This window comes from Nothoprocta perdicaria, unplaced genomic scaffold, assembly GCF_003342845.1.
Source record: "Nothoprocta perdicaria isolate Ctin4 unplaced genomic scaffold, notPer1 scaffold_187, whole genome shotgun sequence".
NCBI lineage: Eukaryota > Metazoa > Chordata > Aves > Tinamiformes > Tinamidae > Nothoprocta > Nothoprocta perdicaria.
This window is the reverse complement of record NW_020455060.1, coordinates 961468-987564: the sequence shown is the minus strand read 5'-3', so window position 1 is coordinate 987564 and position 26097 is coordinate 961468. Positions and strand designations below refer to the sequence as shown.

Sequence of the window (26097 nt, the reverse complement as noted above, 5' to 3'; positions counted from 1 at the left end):
GGGTGCACGGCTGGCGGCGGGCACCGCGCTGCGCCGCGCCACGCCGGCCTCACGCCGCCCTTCCCTGCGTGCAGCTGGCTCGCCTACCTGCTCTTCTTCATCCTGGTGCTCGCCGTGTGCCTGCTCGCCTGCCTGGCGCTGGCCAAGCGCTCCCGCTGCCTGCTCAGCACGTGAGTGCCGCGGCGGGACACGCGGGCTCCGCGGCGCTGCCACCCGCTCCGTGCCCGAGGCCCTGGCATGCACGCTCTCCCTGCAGGATGCTCTGCTGCGGCCTCCTCACCCTCATCCTCAGCTGGGCATCCGCGGCCGTGGACCTGGCAGCGGCCGTGGTGAGTGCGGCGTGCGCAGGATGGAAGTGCCCGTGCGCGTCTGGGCGGCACGAGGGGAACAACGGGACAGCCGCTGCGGGAGCAGGGGCACCAGCCCCGCTGAGGCCGCGTCTCGCCCCCGCAGGGCACCAGCGACTTCTGCGTGGCCCCTGACAAGTTCCTGTTGAACGTGACGGAGAGCGAGCTGAGCACGGGTAGGGGCAGCGCGGGGCGGCACCGGCTCCGCTGGCACCTGTGTCGCCGCCGCTCGCTCGCACGGCTCCCCTTTGCTTGCAGAGGTGCTGCACTACTACGTGTACTGCGAGCAGAGCCGCAGCAGCCCCTTCCAGCAGGTAGGAGCGGCGCGGGGCGCGCCGGGGCCGCCGGTGCCGCGGGGCCGCCCGTGACCGGCGCTCGCTCCGCTCGCAGGCGCTCACCGTCCTCCAGCGCTCGCTCACCACCATGCAGACGCAGACGCAGGCGCTGGTGCAGCTGGCGCTGCCGCAATTCCCCGCGGCCGAGGTAGGTGGAACGGGGCTGGGTGCTGCAGAGCCGGGGGCCACGCTGTCCTCACGCTCTCCGTCCCGCAGCCGGAGCTGCTGGCGGCGCAGCGGCTCCTCAACGCGTCCGAGAGCAGCCTGCAGCGCCTCACCGCCCTGCTCGACTGCCGCGGGCTGCACAAGGTGAGCGGCGCGGGGCCGGGGCGCGCGGCGCCGGGGCGCGCGCTGAGCCCTGCGCTGCCGCAGGACTACCTGGACGCGCTCCTGGGCGTCTGCTACGACGGCGTGGAGGGCCTGCTCTACCTGCTGCTCTTCTCGCTGCTCGTCGCCGCCGCCTTCTCCACGGTCACCTGCGCCGCGCCGCGCGCTTGGAGGCACCTGGCGCCCAGGTGGGTGCGCGGGGGGAGCCGCCGCGGCCCCGCGCGCGGCCGGGGGGGAACGCCGGCACCCAGCGCCCCGCTCGGCCGCCCCGCAGGGAGCGCCGCTACGATGACATGGCCGAGGAGGACCCCTTCAACCCGCAGGCGCGCCGCATCGCCGCGCACAACCCCGCGCGCGGGCAGCTCCGCAGCTTCTGCAGCTACAGCAGCAGCCTGGGCAGCCAGAGCAGCCTGCACCCGCCCGCGCAGACCATCTCCAACGCGCCCGTGTCCGAGTACATGTAAGCGGGGGAACCGGGGGGGACAGGGGGACCCGGGGGGGACAGGGGCGCCCCGAGGCGGCTCGGCACCCGCTCACAGGCTCGTCCCGCAGGAACCAAGCGGCGCTCTTCGGCGGGAACCCGCGCTACGAGAACGTGCCGCTCATCGGCCGCGGCTCGCCGCCCCCCACGGTACGGTGGACGGACGAAGCCAAGTCCTTCCTGTGAGGGCTGGGGGCGGTGGGACCGCGCGGGCGCCTCTGCCGCAGCCTCAGGGACAGTCCCCAGCTGCTCCCCGCACGGAGAGCCCAGGGCCGTCCCCTCTCCATCCATCACTCTTTATTTTTGTGTCTCTCTCTGCAGTCCCTTGTCACACTGGGGCTGCCCCTTGCATGCCTCTCATTGAGCCCACCCTGCCTGTTAACGCATGCTTTCTGTTGTTGTTTTTGGTCTTTATTATCATTTATTATTTTGCATCCCTTATTTCGGAGCTAAGTTGCCCGTCAAGAGTAAGTGGAGCCGCTTCCTCTCCCTGCCTTGTGCCCAGGGCTCCCGGTGCCCCCGTGCCCGGTGCCGCGGGGGATGCTGGAGGTGACCGAGGACAGGGGCTGGATCACCGGGGGCTGTGATGATCCCAAGGGGGGTTGATCCAGAGCTGTGCTGGGAATCCCACCAGCAGGAAAGCCAGGAAGGGGCTCGATGGGAACCATCCTCGCTGGCTCCAGGATCCGGCGCCGCGGCTCCGTCCCCTATCCCATCTCCGCGCGGTTCCTTCCTTTCCCTTTGCGGTTCCTCTGCTTTGCTGCCTGTGTCCGAAGCCTTTTCCTCTCTGCATCCCGGGCTCCGGCACGCCGCCATGGCGACGCCGTGGCCCCGGAGGCTGCCGCGCTCCCTTTCCCCGGGGAAAAGGGAACATTTGGCAATCAGGTGCATGCCGGGCGCGTCGCCAGCGCGGGAGCCTCTAATCGGCTTGCGCCGCGCTCGCAGCTGGCTCCGCGTCCCGCGCCCGGGATTACCGGGACACCCCCCGTCCAGCCACGATTCACATCCCCGAGGACAGGCTGGCACGCTCCGAAATAACCAACTCGCAATAATCTTCCTTAATGCTCCGCCGGGGCTTGCTCCCCCCTCCCAGCAAAACGCTGTTGGGAGATGTTTAATTCCTTGTCCTGCCTGGGGCGGGGGGAGACGGGGGATCAGCCCTGGAGCAGCGCCGAGCCACTCGCCAGCGCCTTGGGGATGTCGGGAATGTTGAGGATGCGCCAAGGGCCGGGTTTGAGAGAGGGAAGGGGAAAAAGGAGGGCAAAGCAGCATCCCGGTCCCTAAACGGAGCCCGCGGCGCCGGATTCTGCACGCTGCGGGTTGCCGGGCGTGCGGGACGCGGCGGTGCCGGCGCTCACGGCTGCTCTCCCCGCAGTACTCGCCCAGCATGCGGGCCACCTACCTCTCCGTGGGCGAGGAGCGCGCGCGGCGCGGCGGCGCCGAGCCCCGGCCGTAGCCGCCGTCCCGCCGCGGGAGCCCGGCCCCGGCCGCCGCCGCACCGCTGCAGCCTTCCTGAGCCGGGGGCATCCGCGGGGAGCTTCCCTCCGGAACAGCGGCGAGCTCGCGGACTCTTTGGTAACCTCCGCGCCACCGCCACGTCCGTGACCACGTGGGAAACCTCCTGGAGATGCTCGGTTTTCGTTTTCCTTTGATTTTTTTTTTAATTTTTTGTTTGGTTTTTTTTTTGGTTTGTTTTGTTTTTGGCTTTTAATGTTTTAACAGTACCGATAGCTCTTTTTTAAGCGCATGAGAACTAACCCCGCCGGGGCACCCAGCCTCGTTTGTACGTGCCCTCGGGGGGCAATAAACTCTTGTACTAAATATCTCGGCTCCTTCGTGCTGCTGTCCTGCGGTTTCCCGCGGGTTTCCCTCTCTCCTTCCCCGCTTTTCCCTATGGATGGTCCCTCTTTTCCAACCAGGCTTTGTTCCCTTCAACGCCCTCCCCAACATGGCGGCGGCAGCGGCCACCGCGTGGGTCCTCGCCCTTCCCATCATGGCGGCAAGTGGTGGCCGTCGTCACGTGCGCTCTCCCCGCCAATCCGGCTCTCGCCCTCCCAAACGTGGCGGCAGGTAACGGCTGCCACGTGAGCGCGTTGCCAGGCAACGTCAGACGCGGCCTGAGAGTGGCGGCGCTTGGTGGGGGTTGGGCCCGGACGCCTGGGCCCCGCTGTGTGGGGGAGGGGTGCGAGGAAGGGGGGAGAATCCGTGAAAAGAGCCCGAAAAAACCTCGGGGGCCGCCATGGAGATCGTGTACGTGTACACGAAGAAGCGCAGCGACTTCGGCCGCCCCTGCAACTTCTCGGAGCGGGCGGCCGAGGTGGCCGTGGACATCGCGCCCGACCCCGGCGCCGCGGCCGCCTTCGTGCCCAGGAACCCCGTGGACGCGCACGTGCAGCACGCGAGCGACATGTCGGAGCACGAGGTGCGGGCGGCGGGCGCGGGGCGGCGGGGCGGCGCGCGGGACCCCCCTCATCCCCCCGCGCGCTCCCGCTGCGCCGCGTCCCGCAGGTCAACACGGAGCGCGTGGAGGTGGAGACGCGCGGCGTGAACCACACCGAGGGCGGCTGGCCCAAGGACATCAACCCGCACGAGCTGGAGCAGACCATCCGCTTCCGCAAGAAGGTGGAGAAGGACGAGAACTACATCAACACCATCACGCACCTCGGCACCGTAAGGCCGCCGCCGCCGTCCCCCCGCCCCGGCGGCTGCCGGTGCCGCCTCTGACGGGACCTCCCCGCAGCTCATGGAGCACTGCATCAAGCAGAACAACGCCATCAACATCTACGAGGACTACTTTGGAGAGGAGGAGATGGCCGAGGTGGAAGACGAGCCCCCCTCGGCCAAAACCATCAATGTCATGAGGTAGCCCGGGGGTTCCCAGGGCGCCGCGGAGCTGGCTGAGCCCTCCGGAGACAGGAGCTGGGAAAACGCGGTGGTTTTAGGATAGTGCTGGGTCGCTTCATGGGTGGAGAGACCTGTCACAGCTCCAGTCTTGGGGGACCCCTGTTCTGTATCTGCAGCCCCGGCCGCTGCATCGCTCCGGGAGGAGAAGCAGCTCGGAGCATCTCCCAACAGCAGCTCGGAGCCTCTCCCAACAGCAGCTCACACAGCGTCTTCTCTGTGTGTGTCTGTGTGTGTCTCAAGGATCGTTTTTAAAATGTCAGCCGCTGTTAGGTCATTCCTGAAAGTCAGATCCAGTAACGTAATTGGATTCTTAGAAGCATGTAACTGGAAAGACTTTATTAAATCACGGGCTCTTCTCCCCCCACCGCCCGGCCCCCCAGGGAATCGTTTCCTGCAATCAATACTCAGGGGCTGTGGGTTGTTTTAATTGCGATTCCCACAGCTTCCTTTGGGAGTCGCTGAGCCCAGGGCATGGCAAAGCTGTTAGCAAGCTAATGTCTGTGTTTGATGTTGTGCTGCCAAAAAGGGACCCAAACATTACCAAGAGGACAGCCACGCATCTCTCCTGGCACCCTGATGGATGCAAGAAGCTGGCGGTAGCTTATTCCAGCCTGGAGTTCCAGCAGAACGTGAAGGACATGAGCTTTGACTCGTACATCTGGGATCTCGGTAAGGGGAAGGGAAGCTGCACCGGCCAGTGATGCTGCTGTGGCAAAAGCACTTTGTGCTTTCAAGCATCTCACGGATGTAGCGAAGCCTCAGAGCCCTCAGAGAGGGTGAGGAGAGGTTTTAATTTCATCGCTGGCCCACAGATCAATGTAAGGAAGGGGAGAAAGGGGATCTGAAAGTTGGCCAAGAGATGGAAAGTAACCACAGAGCTCCCACTACAGAACATGATGAGCCAGAGTATCTGCAGCCACGCTGCTCTCAGTGCTCCCTGTGTTATCCAGGTCACTTGCCCCCGGATAACAGAGGAGGAGGCAGCACGGGGGCTGCTCTGGAGGGGGATGTTGTTTCCTTTGAGGATCCCTCTCGCTTGGCTCTTTACTCACCCCTTCTTGGTAGAAAACTCCAACAAGCCGGAGCTGGTTCTCAAGCCGTCGTCCCCTCTCGTGAGCCTGGAATACAACCCCAAGGACTCGCACATCCTGGCCGGCGGCTGCTACAACGGGCAGATCGGTAAGGAAAGCGGCTTAGGAGTGACACCCAGTTAACGAGAACAACATAACGTCAGTGACTCCGCAGCCAGCGATCCCCGGAGCGCGCCGGGAAGCGCTCAGAGTGCCGGGAAGGGCAGGCTGGAACCCGCACGGGTGACGGGAGGAGAGGGCAGCGGGCCCGGAGCTCGCTGCTTCACCCAGCAGCTCCGGAGCGGCCGCCGGCCCCCGCGCACGTTGCCCACGTTTGTGGGCACCCGTGCGCACATATGTGAGGAACAGCGTGGGATTCACCTGTCCTTGGCTGTGCTCCTCCCCATCCCCGTGTCCTCAGCTCTGCAGACGTGCCGGGCTCCCGCGGCCCCGCAGCTCCCTGTGCCAAAAGCTCCGAAGAGCTGCCGGCGCTTCGGCTCCTGACTTGTGTTTACACTGCTGTTACTCATGCTTAGAAAAGGGCCCCTCTTTGCCAGCCTCATTTAGGGTTTTGTTATTTAGCGAGCCACATGAGCCCTTTGATTTAATTGCTCTCCTTTTGATGTTTTCCTTGCCGTTTGCAGCAGCAATCGGAGCTGACGGGGCGTGCACTGCGGGGCTGTGACTGCGCGCGCCGGAGGTGCTGGAGGAGGGTGGATTTCACCTCGTCCTTCACGGCGCTCCCCGGGCGTGTGGCACGGGCCCAGCAGAGCAGACTGCGTCACCTTCAATTGCCTAATTAGAAGTGAGCAGGAGGCAGCGCGTGCGGCTCGGTGCCATCGTCGCCCGGCTGCCAAGGGCCCTCCCGCGCTGCCCTGCGCCCGGGCAAGGGAAGGATGTTCATTTGGGAGCTGCCTCCCTTAGGAAGGGCCCTTAGGACGCACAGGAGGAGCCTGCAGCCAGGTCAGGCCCCGCTCGCTGCTGCCTGGCGCTGACAGGAGCTGGGTGCTTCACCCGTGTCCAGTCCTGCTGGAGCCCCTCAGGCAGCACAGGGCCACGACGCAGGGTTAGTTGCTTCTGGGGACACTTTAGGACACCCCCGTGGAGAGGCACTGCTGTGGGAACACTGCGGTGGTTTGAGATGTCACCACCATCTAGGCTGCAGCCATCAGCAACCAGTTCTCACCAGCATCCTGCTGCTCCAATGCAAACTGTCTCTCCTGATTCCGGCTTCAGCAGCAAGGCAGCATCTCCCGGGAAGTGCCAGGAAGCGAAGGCGCCAGCAAGGGAGCAGGTGCAGCCCTTGAGAGCTTCTTCTCCTTGCCAGCTTACTGGGACACGCGGAAGGGGAGGCTGCCCGTGGAGGTCTCCACCGTGGAGTTCAGCCACAGGGATCCCGTGTACGGAGCGATCTGGCTGCAGTCCAAAACCGGCACCGAGTGCTTCTCGGCCTCCACCGACGGGCAGGTAACGGGCAGGAGCAGGGAAGGTGGCAGGGACTCGTGCATGGCCCGTGGTTGGCAGAAGCAGAGGAGCTTCTCCTGCCGGCCTGACCAGCCCCTGGTCTCTGGTCCTGCTGTGCCCTGGTGGGGACAGAGGGGGATGTGACCCCCAGGCTGCTGGTTTGGACTCGCCCTGCGCGGACCCGGCTTCCCCAGCACGGAGAGCAGCCCCTGCGGGCAGTGTCCCCCCTGCTGCGTGTCCCCTGCAGGTGCTGTGGTGGGACCCCTTGTCCTCTGCAGGTGCTGTGGTGGGACATCCACAAGGTGCTGTCATGTGCCACCCAGGTGCTGTGGTGGGACATCCGCAAGCTCTCCGAGCCCACCGAGACGCTGGTGTTGGACATCTCCCGCAAGGGGCTCCTGGAGAACGCCCTGGGCGCCATCTCGCTGGAGTTCGAGCCCACCATGGTGAGCCCGGCCTTGGGGTCGCCCTGTCCTCGTCTCCGGGACAGCGGTGGCAGTGTCGGAGTGACGCTGTGGCCGTGCGGGGAGGCCCCAGAGCGCCGTGCTGCAGGTTGCAGCGTGGTCTTCAGGCCCCTGTCCCCTGTGCCCCCGGGTCCCCAAGCCATTGACGGCTCCTCTCTGCTCTCCCGCCCGCAGCCCACCAAGTTCATGGTGGGCACAGAGCAGGGCATCATCATCACCTGCAACCGCAAGGCCAAGACACCCCCCGAAAAGATTGCCGGCACCTACAGCGGCCACCACGGGCCTGTCTACGCGCTCTCCAGGAACCCTTTCTACCCCAAATTCTTCCTGACCGTCGGGGACTGGACTGCTCGGATCTGGTCAGAGGAGAGCAAAGAATCCTCCATTATGTGGACCAAGTAGGTGTAACCACTGCCAAAACTGTCCCACTTTTGAGGCCCATGAGCAGCAGGGACTCATCTGCTCTGGTCAAGGAGGAGAGGCTGGTGGGACAGTCACCAAGGCAGAGAGGTGGCAGCGTAGCCAAGGGCACCGGGATGGCGATGGCCAGGCTGCAGCTGAGCCCGTGCCGCTGCAGCGGGGCTGTGCGCGCCTCTGCCCGCAGGTACCACCTCTCCTACCTCACCGACGGCTGCTGGAGCACCGTGAGGCCGGCTGTCTTCTTCACGACCAAGATGGACGGGACGCTGGACATCTGGGACTTCCTCTTCAAGCAGAACGACCCTTCCCTCAGCCTGAAGGTTGGGTCCCGCACACCCCGTTGTTCCCTCGCTCGCGCTGCGGCGCCGGCGCTGCCCTCGGAGCAGCAGCAGGAGCTCGGCCGAGCAGATGGAGCTGGGGTGCAAGGGGACCCCATGCTGCCCGGGCGGGCTGGGTGCCGAAATGGCAAGTGGTGCTTCCCCCTTGGGCTGTGCCTGGGGCTCCGCGTGCACCCACGTTTGCCCTGTAGGAGCCCAAAGGTTTTGGCAGCCCTCGTTAGCAGCTGTTTGCTGATGTGCATCTGTGGGCCATGCAGGGCACAAGCAGCCACGTTCCCCCCCACAGATCTGCGACGAGCCCCTCTTCAGCCTGCGCCTGCAGGACAACGGCTGCGTCGTGGGCTGCGGCTCCAAGCTGGGCACCGTCACGCTGCTCGAGATCTCCTCGGGGCTCTGCACCCTGCAGAAGAACGAGAAGACCCTGGCCACGGCCGTAGGTGCCCGCGGCACCGCGGGGCTGTCCCCGTGCAGCGCACGTCCCCGCTCAGCCTCGCCTCCCTCGGCGGCCCCTCTCCGCCGCAGATGTTCGAGCGGGAGACCAAGCGGGAGAAGATCCTGGAGGCCCGGCACCGCGAGATGCGCCTCAAGGAGCGCGCGCGGGCCGAGGGCCGCGACGAGGAGCCCCGGGAGGAGGCCGAGGAGGAGAGCTCCGCCGAGCTGCTCCAGCGCGTCCGCAGCGACTTCCTCGAGGCCATCGAAGCGGAGCTGCGACGAAGGGCGCAGGCCGAGGCCAAGCGCTTGCGTGCCAAGGTACCGGGCACGGCGGGGCTGGCCACCCTGCGATGGCTCCCACAGCTCCGATTGCTGGGTGCCCCGGGAGCGTCACCCAGGTCTCGCTGTCCCCAGGCGGGTGGGTGGCTCCGTCCTGGGTGCATGGGCCCCCGAATGAACCAGCCCCGCTGGAGGGGACGGGGGGCTTGCTGGAGTCACTGGTGGGTCAGCGCGCGGTGGCTGCTGCCGCAGTGAAGCAGCAGAGCGGGGGGACGCCGAGCAGCGAGGGGCTGCCGCGGCGCGGGGGGCCTGGCTCCTTCTCTAACAACATAAAGGACAGTGAGGAACACAGCCGGTGAAGCCCTTATGTTAGTTTCTTTATTTCCTTCAGACGCAACCTCTGCTTTGCAGGATAAAGGTGATACAGGTGAATCGAGAGAGGAGGAGGAGGAGGAGGAGGAAGAGAGCAAGCTGCCAGAGTTTGAAGGCGAAGAGGAGGAGGAGGAGGAGGAGGAGGAGGAAGAGGAGGGGGATGCTACCAAGGTCAGCTAATTCCAGCTTTGTGCCTCTTTCCCCCTCCTTGGTCCCTGTGGGGGGACACCCGGGTGAGGGCACCCAGCATGAGGTGGCAGCCCCTGTGCGCCCCGACCTCTTGCCCGCTCCCTCCACAGGAGCCCTAGCTGGGCAGCGGCACCCCTGGACGGCGGAGGGACCTCTGAGTCAGTCCCAGATGCTCCCTGACCCTTTGGCCTCCCGCTTTTCCCCTTTGGATGAATAAACAGGAGGTTTCCGAGTGGCGCTTCCTCTCTCGCGCCCGCTGGGAAGCGCGGCCCTTCTCCCCGCCGTCTCCCGAGGGCTGCAGGCGGCTGCCGGCCGCGGCGCGGCGGGGATGGCGCCTCCTGCACCCGGAGGAGCCGCCCGCTGCCCGGCTGCGCCAGCGCCCAGCACCCCCGACACAGCGGGCACTGCGCCTCGGGCCTGAGGCCACGGGGATGGACGCGGGCCTGCCGGGATGTGACCAGACAGTGCTGGAAGGGATCACGCTGGGATGCACCTGCGTCCCCAACGCTGCCATGGCACAGGGTGTCTGGGGTGGGGGATGCATCAACCGCAGCCCCCGCAGTCCCCTACACCCAGAGCAGCCCCAGGGGTGCCCGGGCTCTGGTTCTGCCCTCATTACGACCAGGAGCGAGGGGCCATCCTGGCCCCCAGAGCGCACGGCCCTGGGCCCACGTCCCGCTCATCCCGAGCACTGGGGCCGGCACAGCGGGACCCCACATCCCATGTCACTGGGCCACAGGGGTGGTGTCACCGTCCCCGTCCCCGTGCCCAGGCTGCCAGCTCCCTGAGGGGGTGCAGAGCCCGCGGCGGGGACCGTGCGGATGCAGCACAGGGACAGGGAGTCCCCATCCCGCAGGATGGTGGATGGGGAGGTGGCAGCTGGGGGGTCCAAAAGGGGCATCCCCGGCACGGGGACCTCCGTCTACGTAAGGGAGGGAGGAGAAAAGGCCGGGAGGAGCCCAGGGACGTGGGCAGGGGTGTCCCCCGCGGGCACGGCACTACTTCTTGGCCTTGATGAGCGCGTGGTAGACGGGCTTGACGATGATGTGGAGGTGCAGGGCGTTGTCGATGAGGTACTCGGAGGTGCGGCGCTGCAGGTCGGCGTGCGCCAGGAAGTCGGGCACCTCGTCGGAGCTCTGGTGGAAGCTGTAGGCGTGCTTGAGCAGGAGGCGGCCCTGCTGCCGCACGCCCACCAGCACCGTCTTCTGGAAGCTGACGCCGGCGAAGTCGGAGCTGCTGGTGGCCGGCGTGATGACGAGCCGGGGGCGGCCGTCCTCGATGCGCGCCGGCTGCAGGGCGCCCGACACCGAGTCCGAGTAGACGGGGCGCAGGCTGACGGGCAGCCAGCGCGGCGAGAAGAGCACGTTCCAGGTGACCCTCTTGCCGGCGTCGTGGCTGCTGGGGCCCAGCTGCGTCTGGAAGCTGGTGCTGCGGTCGTCGCGCGCCGGGTTGTTGATGACCCACTGGGCGCCCCAGGCGGGCGCGAGGTAGTTGCGCGGCAGGAACATGCTGCAGTTGACGTCGAAGTACTTGGCGAAGTGGAGCGGCGAGGCGGCGTGGAACTGGAAGGCCTGGAAGAGCAGGTCGTGCACGGCGGCGCGGTGCCGCGCCAGCGCCGCCGACTGCGCCTGCAGCCGGAAGAGCTGCGCGGGCGCGATCATGGGGTAGCGGATGGCGCGCAGCACGCGCTCCGCCACGGCCGCCTCGGGCTGCTGCCGGCCCAGCCAGCCCTCCACGGCCGTGTAGAGCTCCAGCTCGCTGTGCAGCACCAGGTCGGAGCGCTCCAGCAGCAGCAGCAGCAGCTCGGCGCTCACCGAGGCCCACTCGGCGCTGGCCAGCACGGCCGACAGGTTCCAGGCGAGGAACTGCAGGCAGCTCTCCTGCAGCACCCGGTCGCCCACGCGCGCCGCGTACTGGTACCAGCCCACCACGTGGCCCTGGCTCGACTCGCTGGCCAGGTGGCTCCGCATGTAGTCGGCCACGCCGCGCTGCAGCGCCCGCACGCCGTACTTGGTGGCCAGCTGGTGCATGGGGATGGCTTGGTGCAGTAGGATGGAGACGCCGCCGCAGTACAGGTACCTGGGGCAGAGCGCGGCCGCGGTGAGCGCCGCGGCGGCACCGTGTCCCCCCGCATCGCACCGCGCGCTCCCACGCACCTGATGAACTTGTCGAAGAGCGCGGCGCTCTCGGGCGGCTCGTGCAGGGTGAGCACGCTCTGGTTGCGCAGCAGCCCCTCGAAGACGTCGCTCTGCAGGCCCAGCAGCAGCTGGTGCACGTGGAAGACCTTGGCGTCGGCGGCGGGCGCCGCGCGCACCTGCAGCACCGCGTCGCTGCCGTTGCCGCTCTGCAGCAGCTCCTGCAGCCGCTGCAGCAGCGTCAGCGAGTGGTTGATGGTGGCGGCCGTGGCGTCGCCGCTGAGCTCGGCTCGCTGGGCTGCGGGCAGACGGCACCGTCCCAGCGTGGGCCCCGCCACGCACCCGGGCTCACCCAGCACCCGCACAGCTCGCCCGCCCCTTGGACAGGCACCCAGGGTGAATGTCCCCACGCCGCGCCCCCAGCACCCTGTGGATGGGCATGGGTGCTCCCAGTGCAGCTTTCCTCCCCATCCTCCTCCTCCCGTTGCCCGAAGCGCAGCGCCTCTTCCCCGGGATGAGTTTGGCTCCATCCATCTCAAATCTGCGTCTTGCCGGATGGCGATGCTGCGGATTACCCTTCCTGACGCCGGCTTAAGGCCGGCTAAGAAGGGATTGGGAATGGGATCGGGAGCGCGGCGGTGCCTGATATGGCTCCTTTGCGCGGCTCCCAGGACCGTGGCGTCCCAGGCGTTGAGCACTGCTGCGCAGCACGGTCAGCTCCGACTTGCACCATGGCCATGGGGCACAGCACAGCCATGGGGCATGGCCATGGGGCACAGCCATGGATCACGGCATGGCCAGGGATCATGGCACGGCCACTCCAGCCAGGACGCCCGGGTGCCCCGAGCCATCTCATCCCAGCCCTTCCAGCCACAGCTCTGCGGGATGGCCGGACACGCAGGTGGGAAGGAGCCGGCACCGCGGCGAGGGCGATCGCGCCATGGCCACCCCCGGCTCCAGCGTCCCCACTCCGCGGGCGCCCTTACCAGCTTGCACAGTGAGGAGGAGGAGGAGGAAGGCGGCGGCGGCGCAGCCCCAGCGCCGGCTCGGCGCGGCCCGGGCCCCCGTGAGCCTCGCCATGGCCTCGCAAGCGCATCTGCCGGGGGCTCTGCGCCACGGGGGCGCGCGGCGCCCGCGCCCTCTTATGTAGGCCACGACCCTCCCAGCCCGCGCGCCCGCACATTGATTGGTGGAAACTGGGACCGGCCGTTTCCAAGGGAACCGCTTCCCGGCCGGAATCGATCCCGTCCCGGCCCCCGGCCCCCCGAGCCGCTGCGAGGGGCGCCCCACGAGCCCTGGGCACCGCACGGGGCCGCCCCCTGCGCGCCCCCCGTGGTGCCCGCGTTCCCGGCTGTGCATCCCGCCCGGGCGCCCGCGGCCCCCAGCCCCTTTGCATGCAGGGCGCAGCGCGGCCCCGCTCCCCCCGCGCCGCCCGCCGCGGGGCTATTCATGCGGGTGCCCTCCCATCTCCATGGCATCCGGGCTGCCGGCAGGAACCGCCTGCCCTTTTCCCAGCCTTTGCAGCCAAGCGCGGCGTGCGCGCCCCGTGCCAGCCTCCGCTGGCCCCGCGCCGCCTCTCGCCATGGACGGGGCGTCCGGCACGGCTGCGCGGCGGCCACCAGGCAAGGTCACCGCGGAGCGCCGGCGACCTTGGCCTCGAGTCAGCGGCGTTGCAGCCCGCTGGGGCCGGCACCGCGCGGGGGAGACGAGCCGGGGCCCGGCTGGCTTCCCGTATCGGTATCGAGTAGCTGTCGGCGCTGATGGGATTAGGGCCGGCAGCCGCGCGGCGGCAGCTCGGGCGCTGAGCGGCTGAGTGAAGTGCAGAGCCCTCATGTGCCCCACTGCAGCGGAGCTGCACCCAGGGGTGCAGTGGGGCAGGGGGTGCCAGGCTGGGGACATTGGGTGCAGCGCAGGGACAGCAGTGGCCGGGCCACTCGCTGGGAAGGGGCTCTGCAGAAGGGACCCTTTGCACCCCTGCAGCATCGCGCCTCTTTTCGCACCTACAAGGGCACGTGGGGACAGTCTGGCTCCCTGCAGAGTCACACATGGCCCCGCTCCCCAGCACCTGCCCAGGCCCAGCTGCTGGGATGCGTTCTCCAGATGTTTGTGTGTGGCAGATGTCGACACAGCTCCCGCGCAGGGATTACCCACCCGGCCCCGCTGGGGCTGCATTTCAGGGCTTGGGGACACGCACAGCGTGGGCCCGGACCACATCCCTGCACCATGGACCGCAGGGAGAGCAGTGGGGCTGCAGCGCGGGGATGCGCTCAGCCGGGACGTGCATGCACATGCACACGGGACATGCATGCACACATGCACACACATGCACCGCACACGTGCCCGTGCACAGACACAGCAATCTGAGCCACCTGTGAGGCCTGGGTGCTGGCGGGGCTGGGGCGGGGGCTGAGGCAGCACCAGGCGTGAGCAGCCCCAGCTGTAGCCCCTCTGCCCAGGTGGGTATAAAGCACGGGAGAACAGGGGCTCTGGTGCCTTGGGAGGATGGGGGTGCTTGGAGGTGTGAGGGTGCCCCTCAGTCTGCAGCAATTGCACCGTGGATGGCCTGGTGGCACATGAGGGACAAACACAGGTGCTACTGTGTGCCACCCCCATGTTCAGCCTCCTGCCACCTGCAAGTCAGAGTTCACCAGGTGCCCAGCATGGGGACAAAGTGGTGCCACCTGCCTGGAGGTGGTGACATTCTGAAGCCCCATAGCCCTGACTGCAGCTCTGCGCACCCTGCTCTCCCTCCTCCCTGTGTCCCAGAGATGCTGCAGGGAACCAGCAGGGACATGGACTGAGGTGACTCTCCCGGCGTGGGGATGTGGTGCTCGGAGAGGTGACCCCGAAGGTGAGACCCTGTCCCCTGGGGGGCACAAGGAGGGGGATGCAGGTGAGGGGCCGGGCATGGATGCTGCTGGCAGGGTGAGGGATCCAGGCTGGGGAAGGGTTAACATGTTCCTGCTGCAGCCCTATCAATGCAGCGCTTCCCTCTGGACACTCAGGGACTGCGCCTGCCCTTGCTAATTAGCCAGCTCTAGTCTGTGCCTAATTGGCATCCCCTGGTGCCTGTGCCACCCACCATGAGTGGCTGCAGCTGTGCTGAGTCTGTGTCCCCCATGCTGTGGTGAGGGGCTTGTTCCCCCATGGGGGTCAAGGGGCTCCCCTGGCACCAGGACCTGCATCCATGCAGCAACCTGGAGAACAAAATCCCCTGCAGGCCCTTGGAGAGGGGGACACGACCCGCAGATGCAGCCCTAGCCCAGCCCTAGCCCAGATGCACGGCGTGCTGGTCCCAGCTCGGCCCCGGCTCCGGGGGTCGTGGCCGCTCCCCCGCCCCCCGGGCGAGAGGCTCTTTTTGGGGAGGGTGGGGGAGCGGCCTCCAGCCAATCAGAACGCAGCACTCCTGTTCGGCGCCCCCATTCTTGGAGGCCGCCTCTCCGATTGGCTCAGTCGCGGCCTCCCGCAGCCAATGGGCGCGCGGCGTGCGGGGGGCGCGCCGCCGGATTTATGAATGGAGCGCGTGGGCCCGATCCTGCCGGGAGACCCGCTCCCGTTGCCCCCGCCCCGCTCCCGTTGCCCCCGCCCCGCTCCCGTTGCCCTCCTGCACCCCCGCGGTGGGGGTGCAGCGCAGGACCGCTCTGTCCTCCCACAGGACACAAGAAGACATTGATCAGCTCAGCACGTTCCCACAGGGTGACATTTATAATCTGGTGCCCCAGTCCCCCCTGTGCCTTGGGGCACCACAGTGGCTCTGAGGACCAAAAAGTCGTTGTACCAGCACCTGTTGGCTCCGACCACCTCCAGCATCCTCTCCAAGGTCTTCATCCTCTTGCTGGGCTTCATCCTGCAGACAGCCATCCTGGCCTGGGTGATGTCCTGTGCATCATGTCCTGTATCCACACTGTCAATGTACTGGAGTTCATGGCCCGCCGAGCCTCCATCTGGATCACCATGGTGCTCACCATGGCCTTGTGCCACCCACTGCAGTATTGTGTTATGTCCTAATCGCAGTGCACCTGCAGGATCATCAGGGCTGCAGGCATCCCCTTCTGGTGCCTGGATGTGTGGGGTGATGCCAACCTCCCCAGTGCGCTGGACAAGGTGCTCAAGTGGCTCCATTGCGTTGCTGTCTACTAATGGCCCTGCTGCATCTTCCCGGCCACCAATTCCGTCATCATCCTCAAGCTGCAGCAGCAGAGATGCTCTGGGGGTTGCTGTGCCTACGTGGGCAAGACCACAGCCCTCCTCGTGGCTGCCACCACCGTCTTCATGTCCCACCTCATTTTTGGGGCGTCCTGCCTGGTATTGGGCTCACTGGCTCCCTGCACCAGCCCATGCTCAGTCCCTCCGGACACGCTGCCTTTGTCTCCTGCTCCAGAAATCTGCCATGGGACAGGGGTTACAGGGAGCCTTGCCCAACACGTGCCAAGTGCACCTCTCCTTCCTCCTTAACTTCCACTGTGAGATGGAGACACGGCCCGGGTTTGTGGCTGCAGCGACAGGCCAGGGCAGGAGGACCCTGGAAAGGCAGGGAGCACCCGCAGCGCTGGTGTCCCCACTGCCCCCGCGCAGGGCACCAGGGTTGTCCCTCCCTGGGAGCCACGTCTCCCATGTGGACACAGGGACAGCACCCATCGAGCTCCCATGGCTTCTGTGAGGGACTTTGCTGCGCCCAGCGGGATGAGCAGCCAGGATGTGCCCGTCCGGGTGTCCCCAGCTGCCGGGTGCCCATCTGCCACCAGAGGGCAGGGCCAGGCCGCCCTGCGGAGCTGGCAGCGCCCCGTGCCACGGGGCTGGAGCGGAGCCCGCGGCTCCTGCGTAATCCCCCAAGCCCCGGCCCTTCCCTCCGTTCCCACCGAGCGGGTTTGGGGGGGGAGGCTGGGCGGCTTTCCTACGGGATCCCTGCCCCCCGCGGGATCCGGCTCCCTGGCCGCCGGCTCGGAGCGCTCAGCCCTGCGTGCAGCCGGAGGCCCCCGGGAGCTGCTCGCTCCATTAATCCCGGCCCTCACGGAGCCGGGGGGAGAAGTTAGACATTAACCCGGAGCGCCCGCTGCAGCCCCCGGGAGCTTCCCCCAGCCCAGGCCGTGCGGAGGGGCCTCGGCACAGGGGGGACCCCCGGCCCCGCTCCCCTCCGAGGGGCGGTGGGAACGCGCTGCGGGCGGCTCTGTTCTGGATGCAGCCGGCGCGGACGGAAAACAGCTCCGCGGCCCCGGTGTAAACAGCAGCGGCCGGGGGGGCGGCGGGGCCCAGGTAGGGCTGGCGCCGGGGCCGGGGTGAGCGCCGCGCCGTGCCAGCCGCCCGGCAGCACTGGAGCAAAGGTAAGCCTGGAAAAAATGCGCCCGCCGTGCCCGTGTTTTCGGAGCAGGCCTGATCCCGTCCCGCCAGCGCGGCGGGGGGGCCCGCGGCTCCTGCTTCCCCCCACGCTGCCCACCATGGGGTGTTGGGCATGTGCCGGTGCTGCGTCCCTGGGGCTACCTTTCCGTAGGAGCTACCAAAACCTTCCCGAGGCTTTGGTGGTGCCAGGGGAGCAGCCAGGAGGTGGGAGCATCTCCTGGGCAAGGAGGGAGGAAGCTGAGGCACCCGCTGCCCCCCCAGCCTCATCACCGTGTCCGGACACCCCCCTCCTCCTCTGGCAGGAGCAGGGGGCAGCGACCGGCCAAGGCAGCTGCCAGGAAAGCGGCCCCGGCCCCCGGGTGCGGAAGGAAGCAGCCTCCGGGAGGCCACGCGCCTCGGCCTCGCCACGGGCCCGGGTGGGCAGCGGGGGCGGCAGGAAGCTGCGCGGGGCCCTCGGCGGCGCCGCCGGGATGAGGTTTTCCTGCAGTGCGGAGTGTGGGGGTCTGGCTCTGCCGGGAGCCTCAGCCGCAGCATGGGGGGAAAGGGAGGCAGGATGGGACCGGGGGACTCGAGGGGGACACGGAGCCCTGGCTGGGGCACCGAGCGCCCTAGAGCTGCACGAGCACCGTGAGCAGGGGCAGCCTCTGCCGAGGACACGCCGCGGGCCGGCGCTCCTGGAAAACAAGGGCAGGTGACAAGGGCAGCTGCGTGCCGACAGCTCTGCCCCCCGGCCCTGTTCCCAGCGGGGTCCCCATCCCGTCCAGGCTGTGGCACTGCCTGGTCACTGGGCCACCTCCTTCACCCTCTCCAAACAGCAGCTCCCACCTGAAGCCTCGGGAGGGGTGGCGGGGGTGCCCCGGCCCTGGGGAGCGCAGGGTGCCCTAGCCCGGTCCTGGTGGCCCTGGGGGGGCCCTAGGGGGGCCGTGCGCCCCGCTGCCCACCCGGCTGCCCCTGCGGCGCGCGGCTCTGCCAAGGGCTTATCCGTCAGCTGACATTCCTGCGGGAGGCCCCGCGGCCGGGGGCGTCCCGTGGGGAGCGCGCGTGTCCCGCCAGGGCGGGCGGCGCGGCCGGGCCCCCCGCACCCCCGCTGCGGAGCGGGGCTCTGCGCTCGCCTGAGCCCCCGCAAACTCGCGGCACGTCCCGGCGGGGCCGGGCCGGGCCGGGCGGAGGCGCCGCGGGGAGGGGCCGGGCGGGCGCGCCGCGCTCCGGGGCTCGCCCGCCCGCCGGCGCCGAGCGGAGCGCAGGGCAGCCCGGGACGGCGGCCGGCCCGCGCCGGGGCTGCCGAACCGGCACCGGACCGGACCGGACGGGACGCGGCCGCCGAGTTGAGGAAGCGCTGGGCGAGTTTGGCGGCCGGTACCGAGCGGGGGGAGCCGCGGAGCGCGGGCCGGTGCCGCGGGGACGTGCGGGGGGAGCGGGTCGGTACCTGCGGGAAACGCCGCGGCAGCTGGGCCGCTGCTGCCGGAAGGTGCGCGGAGAACCGGGCCGGGCCCGCCGGGACTTGCCGTGGGAACCGGGCCGGTACCTGCCGGAGGTGCCGGGGCGAGCGGGCCGGCCCCGGCGGGAGGTTTGGGAGGAACCAGGCCAGTCCCTGCCGGCGGTGCTGGGGGAGCCGGGCCGGTACCTGCAGGGCGGAACCGGGGCAGCCACAGACCGGCCAGGCTGGGTGCGGTGGGACCGGTACAGCCTGGGGGCTGGGGTCCCTGAACCAGGGCCACAGGGGCTCAGTCCTGTCCTGGTCAGGGGTCCCTGTTTCCATCGGGATGGGCAGACCCGGCACAGGGCTGTGCCCAGTCAGCTGGTTCTCCTCCCTGCGGTTCCCGTCCCGGCGGGACACGGACACCCGGTTCTGCCACGGCTCTGGGAGGGGAGCGGGGCTGGGGGCTGCCCACACTCCTGGTCCCGCTCTCGGCAAGTGGGCTGGAGGCAGCAGGGAGGGTCGTGGGGGCCCCGGCTCCTGGGCTCCGCTCCCAGCTGGCCCCACGGGCGACCTTGTCGGAGAGGTTTCCTGCCCCGTTTCCTCCCTCCCACGGGCGGCAGTGGCAGGGGCTGCAGCTTTGGACCCGGCCCCGTCCTGGCACCCTGGCCCGTGAGCCCTGTTTCCAGCCCTGTTCCCAGCATGTAGAGCTGGGGCCGTGCGGGCAGCGCATGCGAGCGCCTGGCACGAGCTGCGTGCGGGGCCGGACACGTGCCTGGAGCGACGGGGCGGAAACGGGATTGGAGAAGCAGAAAGGGGAACCCACTGGAGGATGTGGAGAGGGAGGCGAGGCCTTGGAGTGGGAGCAGAACCCGGTGCCGCTGCCACCCAGCTTTGGCACTGCGGGCACTGCCCAATCCCCCTTCCCGGAGCTCATCCCACTCCGGAGCCGGAGAGGAGGATGGACACAGCCCTGGATCTGCTCTGGGGAGCTCTGGGTCACCGGGGAGCACCGGAGCCCAGGGAGGCTGAGCCTCCGCTGGGGCCGCCCCCGGCCTGCGGGCAAGGAGGCGTCGGGAGGCGCCCGCGTCCGCCCCGGGGCGGCCGGTGACGCAGCGCCCGCTCCCCGACACCCCCTCTCCCCCGCAGGGCCTCGGGGGCTCCCGCTCGGCGCCCGGCCCGGGCCGCAGGATGGGGACGGCGGCCGCGGGGCTCGTGCTGGCCCTGGTGGCCGCGTGCCGCGCGCAGACCGGGCCGCCGCCGGGCTGCGGCCACGACCTCTCCTCGCTCTACTACAACCTGTGCGACCTGTCGGCGGCCTGGGGCATCGTGCTGGAGGCCGTGGCCAGCCTCGGCATCGTCACCACCTTCGTGCTCACCATCGTGCTCGTGGCCAGCCTGCCCTTTGTGCAGGAGCCGCCCAAGAGGAGCCTGGTGGCCACGCAGGTGCTCTTCCTGCTGGGCACCTTCGGCCTCTTCTGCCTGACCTTCGACTTCATCGTGGGGCCCGACTTCTCCACGTGCACCTCGCGCCGCTTCCTCTTCGGCGTGCTCTTCGCCGTGTGCTTCTCGTGCCTGCTGGCGCACGCGCTGGCGCTCAACTTCCTGGCGCGGCGGAACCGGGCGCCGCGCGGCTGGGCCACGCTGGCCGTGGCGCTGCTGCTGGCGCTCGTGGAGGTCATCGTCAACGCCGAGTGGCTCCTCATCACGGTGGTGCGGCGCGAGGGCGGCTCGCCGGACCCGTGCCGCGTGGCCGACGCCGACTTCGTCATGGCGCTCATCTACGTCATGGTGCTGCTGGCGGCCGCCTTCGGCGCCGCGTGGCCGCCACTGCTGTGCGGCCGCTACCCGCGCTGGCGCAAGCACGGCGCCTTCATCCTGGCCACCACCGGCCTCTCCGCGGCCATCTGGGTGGCGTGGACCGCCATGTACCTCTACGGGAACCGGCGCGCGGGTGCCAAGCCGCGCTGGGACGACCCCACGCTGGCCATCGCGCTCGTGTCCAACGCGTGCGCCTTCGTGCTGCTCTACGTCATCCCCGAGGTGACGCACGTGACGCGGCGGGGCCCCGCGCAGGCGCACGACGACGAGGGCTACCCGACGCGCGGCGTGGGCTACGAGACCATCCTCAAGGAGCACAAGGCGCAGAGCATGTTCGTGGAGAACAAGGCCTTCTCGCTGGACGAGCCCTCCCTCGGTAGGCGCCGCGGCCGGTGCCGAGCGAGCGGCAGCCCGGGCGGCTGCAGGGCCGCGTCCCGCAAACAGGCCCGGCCGGGTCTACCGGTCTGGGCCGAGCCGGGAGCCGGTGCCGCCGCCGCCGGCCCCCCAGCTCCGCCCGCGCCCTCTCTCCGCAGCCAAGAGGCCGGTGTCTCCCTACAGCGGCTACAACGGGCAGCTCCTCGCCAGCGTCTACCAGCCCACCGAGATGGCCCTCATGCACAAGGGGCCCGTAAGTGCACGCAGGGCTCGCCATGCTGCTCGGCACCCGGGGATCCCGCTGCCCATCGAGGGGCTCCTGGTGGGGAGGATTTGTCCCCTTGTCTCATCCGCCAGCCCGCGTGGGAGCAGGAGCGCGTGGGGCCGTGGGGTGGGCGAGAAGGGAGGTGCTCCAGGGGTCCCCGTGCGCAGGGGATGCCCGGGGGGGCAGTACAGACAGGGGCATGTTCAGGGTCCCCATGAGCAGGGGCTGCTCGGGGTAGGGCCCGCGGGTGCAGGGGTGCTTGTGGTCCTGGCCCAGGCAGTGCAGGCAGGGGATGCTCGGGGTGCTCCCCAAGGGCAGGGGATGGTCAGGGTGCTCCCCATGGAGAGAGGGACCTCGGGGTCCCCGCGTGGGCTCCCATGGGCAGGGTTGTGCTCCTGATGGGCACCATGGGCAGGGGATGCTGTGGGTGCTCCCCATGGACACCTCGGGGTATCAGTGGAGAGAGACAGTGTTGGGGTCCCCCCGTGGGCAGGGGTGCTCCGCGGGCACCGCACCGCTCAGCGCCTCCTCCGCTCCCCGCAGGCCGAAGGCCCCTACGACGGGATCCTGCCCCGTGCCAGCGCGGCCGTGGGCAGCGCCAGCTCCACGCTGCGCGCCGAGGACGCCTTCGCCGCGCACGCCCGGCCCGCCGGCGCCCGCGCCTCCCAGGTCTGTTAATGAGCAACGGAGCGAGCGGGGCCGCTCGGTGCAAAGTCCCGGTGCCTCTGCCGGGGCTGCCCGGGCACCGGCCGGTGCCCAGCGCCCTCCCTGTGCCGCAGGTGCTGTCCCCATACGGCAGGAACCGCTGGTAAAGGTCCCGTTCCCCCGCGCGGCGCCCGGAGCCGCCGGCCACCCCGTCCTGCGCGGCCACAGCCCCCGCTCCGGAGCCGGGTCCCCTCCGCGCGGCGGGGGGCGCATAGGGGACCCCAGAGCCCCCTTCGTCGTGCCCGGCCCCAGCCCGGACCCCTGTGCCAGGACAGGGGTGGGCGCTCAGCACGCGGCAGCACGGCCTCCTCGGGGCCGGTGCCACGGGCGTCCCGGTGCCGCGGGGCCCCCTCCCTCCGCTCTTGTTTGCCCCCCTTGTTTTTTCAGGGCAGCCCCAATAAAGCTGTTTTTCCTACGTGGTGCTGCAGCAAGTGGCTCATGCGGGGAGGACGACGCGAGGTCCCCATTGTAGGTGCACAAGGTCCCCATTCTGGACACATTGTGGGTCCCCCTTTTGGGCACACTGCGAGGTCCCCATTCTGGGCACACTGCGGATCCCTGTTCTGGGCGCTCTGTGGATCCCTGTTCTGGGCACACCACCATGTCCCTGCTCTGGGCACACCGCGGGTCCCCGGTGCTGCTCCTGCCCAGGCGGGCGCTGGGGCCGAGGCCGGGCGGGCTCGGTGCCGCACACGGGCAGCAGGGCCCGCGGCGCCGGGGACGCGCCAAGGTCGGTGGTGCCTCCGTGGCCTCTCCGTGCGCAGCGGCTCCGCTGCCAGGCAGGAAGCTGCGGCCGGCAAACGGCAGCGCCAGGAATTGGCAAACGGCAGCGCCATGAATTATTCAGGGCCCGGGGGGAGCCGGGGGGGGGGCAGGTGACCTGCTCTCCTTGAGCCAGCACCGGCTTTGCGGCACACGCGGCGCCCACGGGTGCCCGTGCGAGGGCCCAGCACGGCGGGTACTCGTGCCAGGGAGCCTGTTCCTGGGGACGCTGCCAGCTCGCGGCACAGACACCTGGCACTGGGGTCCCGGGGGGCTCCACGCAGGCACCTGGCACCGGGATCCAGCGGGGCTCCGTGTCGCCAGCGCTGCCCGCGGCACCCAGTTTACCCGGTGCCGCTGCGACGGTCCCTGAGCACCACGGACCCACGAGCGCCGCAGGGCACAGGGGTCCCTCCGGCATTCCCGGGGTGCAAACCCCCCTCTGTCCGTTGGGCTCCGGCGTGGTAACGGAGCACGCGCTGCCGGTGGTGCCGGGGCAGGGCCGGCCCCTCCGGAAGCCGGAGCCCCGGGAGCGGCGGCCGCGGCGGCCCCGCTCCAACAGCGCGGCCTTTGTGCGGGCGCCGCCGAACAGGCGGCCTTTGTGCGCGCAGGTGAGCCCGGAGCGCCCGCGCTGCGCGACCAAGGCGCCGGAGGCAGCGCCGGCCGGGGGGTCCCTGTGCCCCCCGACACGACACAGCACCCGGTGCAATGCACAGCACCGCGCAGGGACACAGTGCGGAGCAGGACGAGGGACAGCCCCTCGCCGGGCAAAGGGACGAGGCAGCACCCTGCTCCTGCCCAGCCTCCAGGCCCCGCGAGCACCGGTGCCAGCGGGCCGGGACTGCCCTCTGCCGGCACCGCCGCTTCAGAGCGCCGCGCTCGGACACGGAGCAGCCGCACGGACACAGCAGATGTGCACGGACACGGCGGAGCAGCCGCACGGACACGGCGGATCTGCACGGACATGGTGCAGCCGCACGGACACGGCGGATCTGCACGGACACGGTGGATCACATGGACACAGCAAAGCCACACGGACACGCTGGGTCTGTGTGGACACGGCACAGCCGCACGCACACGGCGCAGCCGCGCACACAGGCACGCTCACGGCCAGCAGCCCTTAGCAACTCTTTTACTCCCAGCAGTTTCATGGCGCCGCGGAGGTCCCCGCGCTGGCAGAGAGGCCCCAGGGGCCCTGAGCGGAGTGTCCAGAAGGGCCTGGGGAGCCCCAGGATCAGCGATGGCAGCAGCAGAGCAGGGCCAGGACAACCTGTCCCCTTGAGTTCTGGTGTCCCGCAGAGCCACCTCGCAGGCACAGGGGTGTCCCCAAGGGAGCCTGGCTCCAGGACAAGCTGGAGAGCTCTCCACGCGGCTCCAGCTCAGCTGCCCCCGCGGGCAGAGGCGCCAGGACCCGTCCGGGCGCTGCGGGGAGCCCTGGCCCGGGCGCTGCCCTGCGCTGCCTCCCGCTGCTGCTGCCTGCGCCTCTGCAGGTCCCTGTAAGCCTGCACCACGCGCGCTCTCTCCTCCTGCACGATGCGCTGGCGAGCGAGGGACACGGGCGCCGCTGGGGACGCCGCTGGGGACGCCGCGCCACAGCCCAGGCGGGACGTCAGCAGGAGCCGCCGCCGGCCGGCCTGCGGACACGGGTGGGAACGGGTCAGGGGAGAGGCCAGGACAGCGCTGGGGAGCTGGACAAGCCCGAGAGCTGCAAGGAGCTGTCCCCAGGACGGGGAGGTCACCTCCAACACGTGCCCGGCTTCCAGGCAAGGGAGCGGGAAGAGCTGGGCAGAGCCCAGAGCGGCAGCTCCCGCACGGACACGGCCGGAGCGACGGCAGGGGCTGGGGGCCGCTCACCTGCGCCGCGGGGACCCCGCTCCTGGGCCGCGACGTGAGGCTGGGCGGCTGCGTGACCACGTCGCCGAACGGCACCTTGTCTGGCAGAGCAGACAACAGAACCCGGCGTGAGGCAGCAGCTCCCGCAGAGCGGCGCCGGCTCCGCCATCCTCAGCACCACCTCTGGAGCCACGGGCTGCTCCCTCGCCAGACCCACCTTGGAACAAGCTCTTCTCCAGCAACGCTTCCTTCTTCTCCTCCTTCTTCTTCCGTACTTTATCCAGCTTCTTTTTCTGAAACCTGAGAGCTGTGTTACACCGGAGCACGCAGCTGGGCAACAAAGAGACTCTCTACCCCACGGAACAACCCGGGGGCCCTGGAGCCACCCCCTCCAGACCCACGGCAGCCGGAGGGCAGCGGAGGGACCCACCGCCCCCAGGCCGCATCCCGCAGCCCCCGTCTCACTCTCTCTTCCTGCTGGATTTCTCCCGGGCCGCCTCCTGCTTCTCAGGCTGCGGCTGCGGCTGGTGCTTGGTGAGGAAGCGGACGCGCTGCACCTCCTGCTCCACGCGGCTCATGTAGGAGCGCTCCGACTCGCCGTCGCCCCTGCGGATCCTGCGCACCGCGATGTCCCCCGCGGCACCGTGATGTCCCTCCGGGGAGCGCTCCTGGGGCGGCTGCTGCTTCCCTGCGGGACACGGGCGGGATTGCAGCAGCAAAGGCCTTTCCGGCTGCCGGGAATCGTGCTGGGGAAGCGGGATGTGCCGGGACCCAGGCAGCTCCAGGGATCCTGGCGCCTCCAGGGATCCGGGCAGCTCCATGGATCCGTGCGGCTCCAGGGATCCCGGCCCTACCTGGCGGCCGCCGCTTCGGCGCGCCCGGGCGCCTCATGGCCTCGCGGCTCCGCATGATCTCCCGCAGCCGGAACGGGATCTCCTGCTCGTCCGGACACTTGGGCTTCATGTTGGCCACGTTCTTCTCCTTCCTGGGGAGGAAACGGGCACCGAGGTCTGCGCGGGGACATGGGGACATGGGGACGCCACACGGGGCAGTGACACACGGGGACGTGGGGCTGTGGACCGGCCGGACACCGGCACCTGGGCATGGCAGGACACTGGGGGACACTGGGACATCGGGACCTGGTACTGGGACACTGGGGGACACTGGGACATTGGGACTGTTGTCAGGGGGCACCGGGACACCAGAGAGCACCGGGACATTGGGACCCAGCCCTGGGAGGCTCCGGGACACCGGGATCCAGTACTGGGACACTGCGGGGCACCAGGACATTGGGACTGTCGCCGGGGGACACCGGGACAACGGAGGGCACTGGGACACAGGACCCGGTACCGGGACACTGGGGGGCACCAGGACATTGGGACTGTCGCCGCGACCCTGGGGGCACCGGGAGCGGCGCACAGCGGGACCGGACACACAGGGACACCGGCGGGCAGCAGGACCGGGCACGGGGAGCCCGGCACCGGAGCACGGCGGCACCGGGGCCGCAGGGCCCCGCGGGGCTCCCCGAGCGGGTCCGGGCACTGACCTGCCGCGGGGCGGCGCGGCGGCCGGGCCCGCTCCCGGTGTCGCTCCCTTTCCCGGTCCCGATCCATTTCCCGGTCCCTTTCCGGGTCTCGACCCCTTTCCCGGTCCAGGTCTCGATCCCTTTCCCGGTCCCGGTCTCGATCCCTTTCCCGGTCCAGGTCTCGATCCCTTTCCCGGTCCCGATCCCTTTCTCCATTTCGGGCCCTTTCCCGCTCCCAATCCATTTCCCGGTCTCTTTCCCGGTCCCCGAGCCATGGCGGCCCACATGGCTTCCCGCTGCCCTCCGACCCCGCCCCGCCCCGGCCCCCATTGGCTCCGCTCTCCCTGCCGCGCTCTCATTGGCGGTGGTGCAGGCCGCGCCGCGCTGCTATTGGGCGCGGGGGCTGCCGCTCAGGCGGGGGGTGGGCGTTGTTGCCAGGATGTTGCTGCGGGGCGCGCGCGGCCTGGCGCGGGGGTGGCGGGTGAGAGACGGGGGGACAC

The 26097-nt window shown here is 69.3% G+C and overlaps 5 protein-coding genes across 5 annotated transcripts in view; 3 read left to right on the top strand and 2 right to left on the bottom strand.

Annotated features, from left to right (window-relative positions):
• TTYH2 (tweety family member 2) overlaps nt 1-2946 on the top strand; it is a 5341-nt gene extending 2395 nt beyond the window's left edge. The window contains exons 4-13 of the mRNA XM_026036859.1: nt 75-170; nt 257-329; nt 454-523; nt 606-661; nt 738-830; nt 899-991; nt 1055-1197; nt 1284-1469; nt 1562-1640; nt 2866-2946. Of these exons, the coding sequence (XP_025892644.1) occupies nt 75-170; nt 257-329; nt 454-523; nt 606-661; nt 738-830; nt 899-991; nt 1055-1197; nt 1284-1469; nt 1562-1640; nt 2866-2946 (970 nt within the window). The remainder of the gene's footprint in view (nt 1-74; nt 171-256; nt 330-453; nt 524-605; nt 662-737; nt 831-898; nt 992-1054; nt 1198-1283; nt 1470-1561; nt 1641-2865) is intronic.
• A 783-nt stretch (nt 2947-3729) lies between these two features.
• DNAI2 (dynein axonemal intermediate chain 2) lies at nt 3730-9597 on the top strand. The gene is made up of 14 exons (XM_026036868.1): nt 3730-3912; nt 3999-4160; nt 4231-4352; nt 4921-5063; nt 5460-5573; nt 6792-6931; nt 7252-7374; nt 7567-7790; nt 7997-8132; nt 8437-8583; nt 8673-8900; nt 9197-9216; nt 9299-9404; nt 9533-9597. The coding sequence occupies exons 1-14, from the start codon at nt 3730-3732 to the stop codon at nt 9539-9541; spliced, it is 1857 nt and encodes a 618-aa protein (XP_025892653.1). The 3' UTR covers nt 9542-9597.
• A 789-nt stretch (nt 9598-10386) lies between these two features.
• BTBD17 (BTB domain containing 17) lies at nt 10387-12637 on the bottom strand. The gene is made up of 3 exons (XM_026036882.1): nt 12544-12637; nt 11579-11855; nt 10387-11501 (listed from the first exon to the last, which is right to left on the bottom strand). The coding sequence occupies exons 1-3, from the start codon at nt 12635-12637 to the stop codon at nt 10421-10423; spliced, it is 1452 nt and encodes a 483-aa protein (XP_025892667.1). The 3' UTR covers nt 10387-10420.
• A 1422-nt stretch (nt 12638-14059) lies between these two features.
• Nucleotides 14060-21584, top strand: GPRC5C (G protein-coupled receptor class C group 5 member C). Its single transcript, XM_026036858.1, is given in 7 exon segments — nt 14060-14075; nt 15280-15449; nt 15452-15862; nt 19461-20508; nt 20666-20760; nt 21316-21441; nt 21552-21584. Coding segments are annotated over 7 exon segments (1899 nt in total).
• Nucleotides 21585-23249: 1665 nt separating this feature from the next.
• CCDC137 (coiled-coil domain containing 137) lies at nt 23250-25872 on the bottom strand. The gene is made up of 7 exons (XM_026036857.1): nt 25619-25872; nt 24927-25057; nt 24538-24760; nt 24290-24372; nt 24094-24173; nt 23697-23873; nt 23250-23411 (listed from the first exon to the last, which is right to left on the bottom strand). Exons 1-7 carry the CDS (start codon nt 25870-25872, stop codon nt 23250-23252), a joined length of 1110 nt encoding a protein of 369 aa, XP_025892642.1.
• Nucleotides 25873-26097: the final 225 nt, after the last annotated feature.

Coding starts and splice junctions, on each gene's coding strand:
- DNAI2 (XM_026036868.1), top strand. CDS start 3,730: ATGGAGATCGTGTACGTGTACACGAAGAAGCGCAGCGACTTCGGCCGC. Junction 8,133..8,436: donor ACCCTTCCCTCAGCCTGAAG/GTTGGGTCCCGC, acceptor TCCCCCCCACAG/ATCTGCGACGAGCCCCTCTT. Junction 9,217..9,298: donor GACAGTGAGGAACACAGCCG/GTGAAGCCCTTA, acceptor AGGTGAATCGAG/AGAGGAGGAGGAGGAGGAGG.
- BTBD17 (XM_026036882.1), bottom strand. CDS start 12,637: ATGGCGAGGCTCACGGGGGCCCGGGCCGCGCCGAGCCGGCGCTGGGGC. Junction 11,856..12,543: donor CCTCCTCACTGTGCAAGCTG/GTAAGGGCGCCC, acceptor GTCTGCCCGCAG/CCCAGCGAGCCGAGCTCAGC. Junction 11,502..11,578: donor CTCTTCGACAAGTTCATCAG/GTGCGTGGGAGC, acceptor GCTCTGCCCCAG/GTACCTGTACTGCGGCGGCG.
- CCDC137 (XM_026036857.1), bottom strand. CDS start 25,872: ATGGCTCGGGGACCGGGAAAGAGACCGGGAAATGGATTGGGAGCGGGA. Junction 25,058..25,618: donor GCCGCGCCGCCCCGCGGCAG/GTCAGTGCCCGG, acceptor TTTCCTCCCCAG/GAAGGAGAAGAACGTGGCCA. Junction 23,412..23,696: donor GGCAGCAGCAGCGGGAGGCA/GCGCAGGGCAGC, acceptor CCTCTCTGCCAG/CGCGGGGACCTCCGCGGCGC.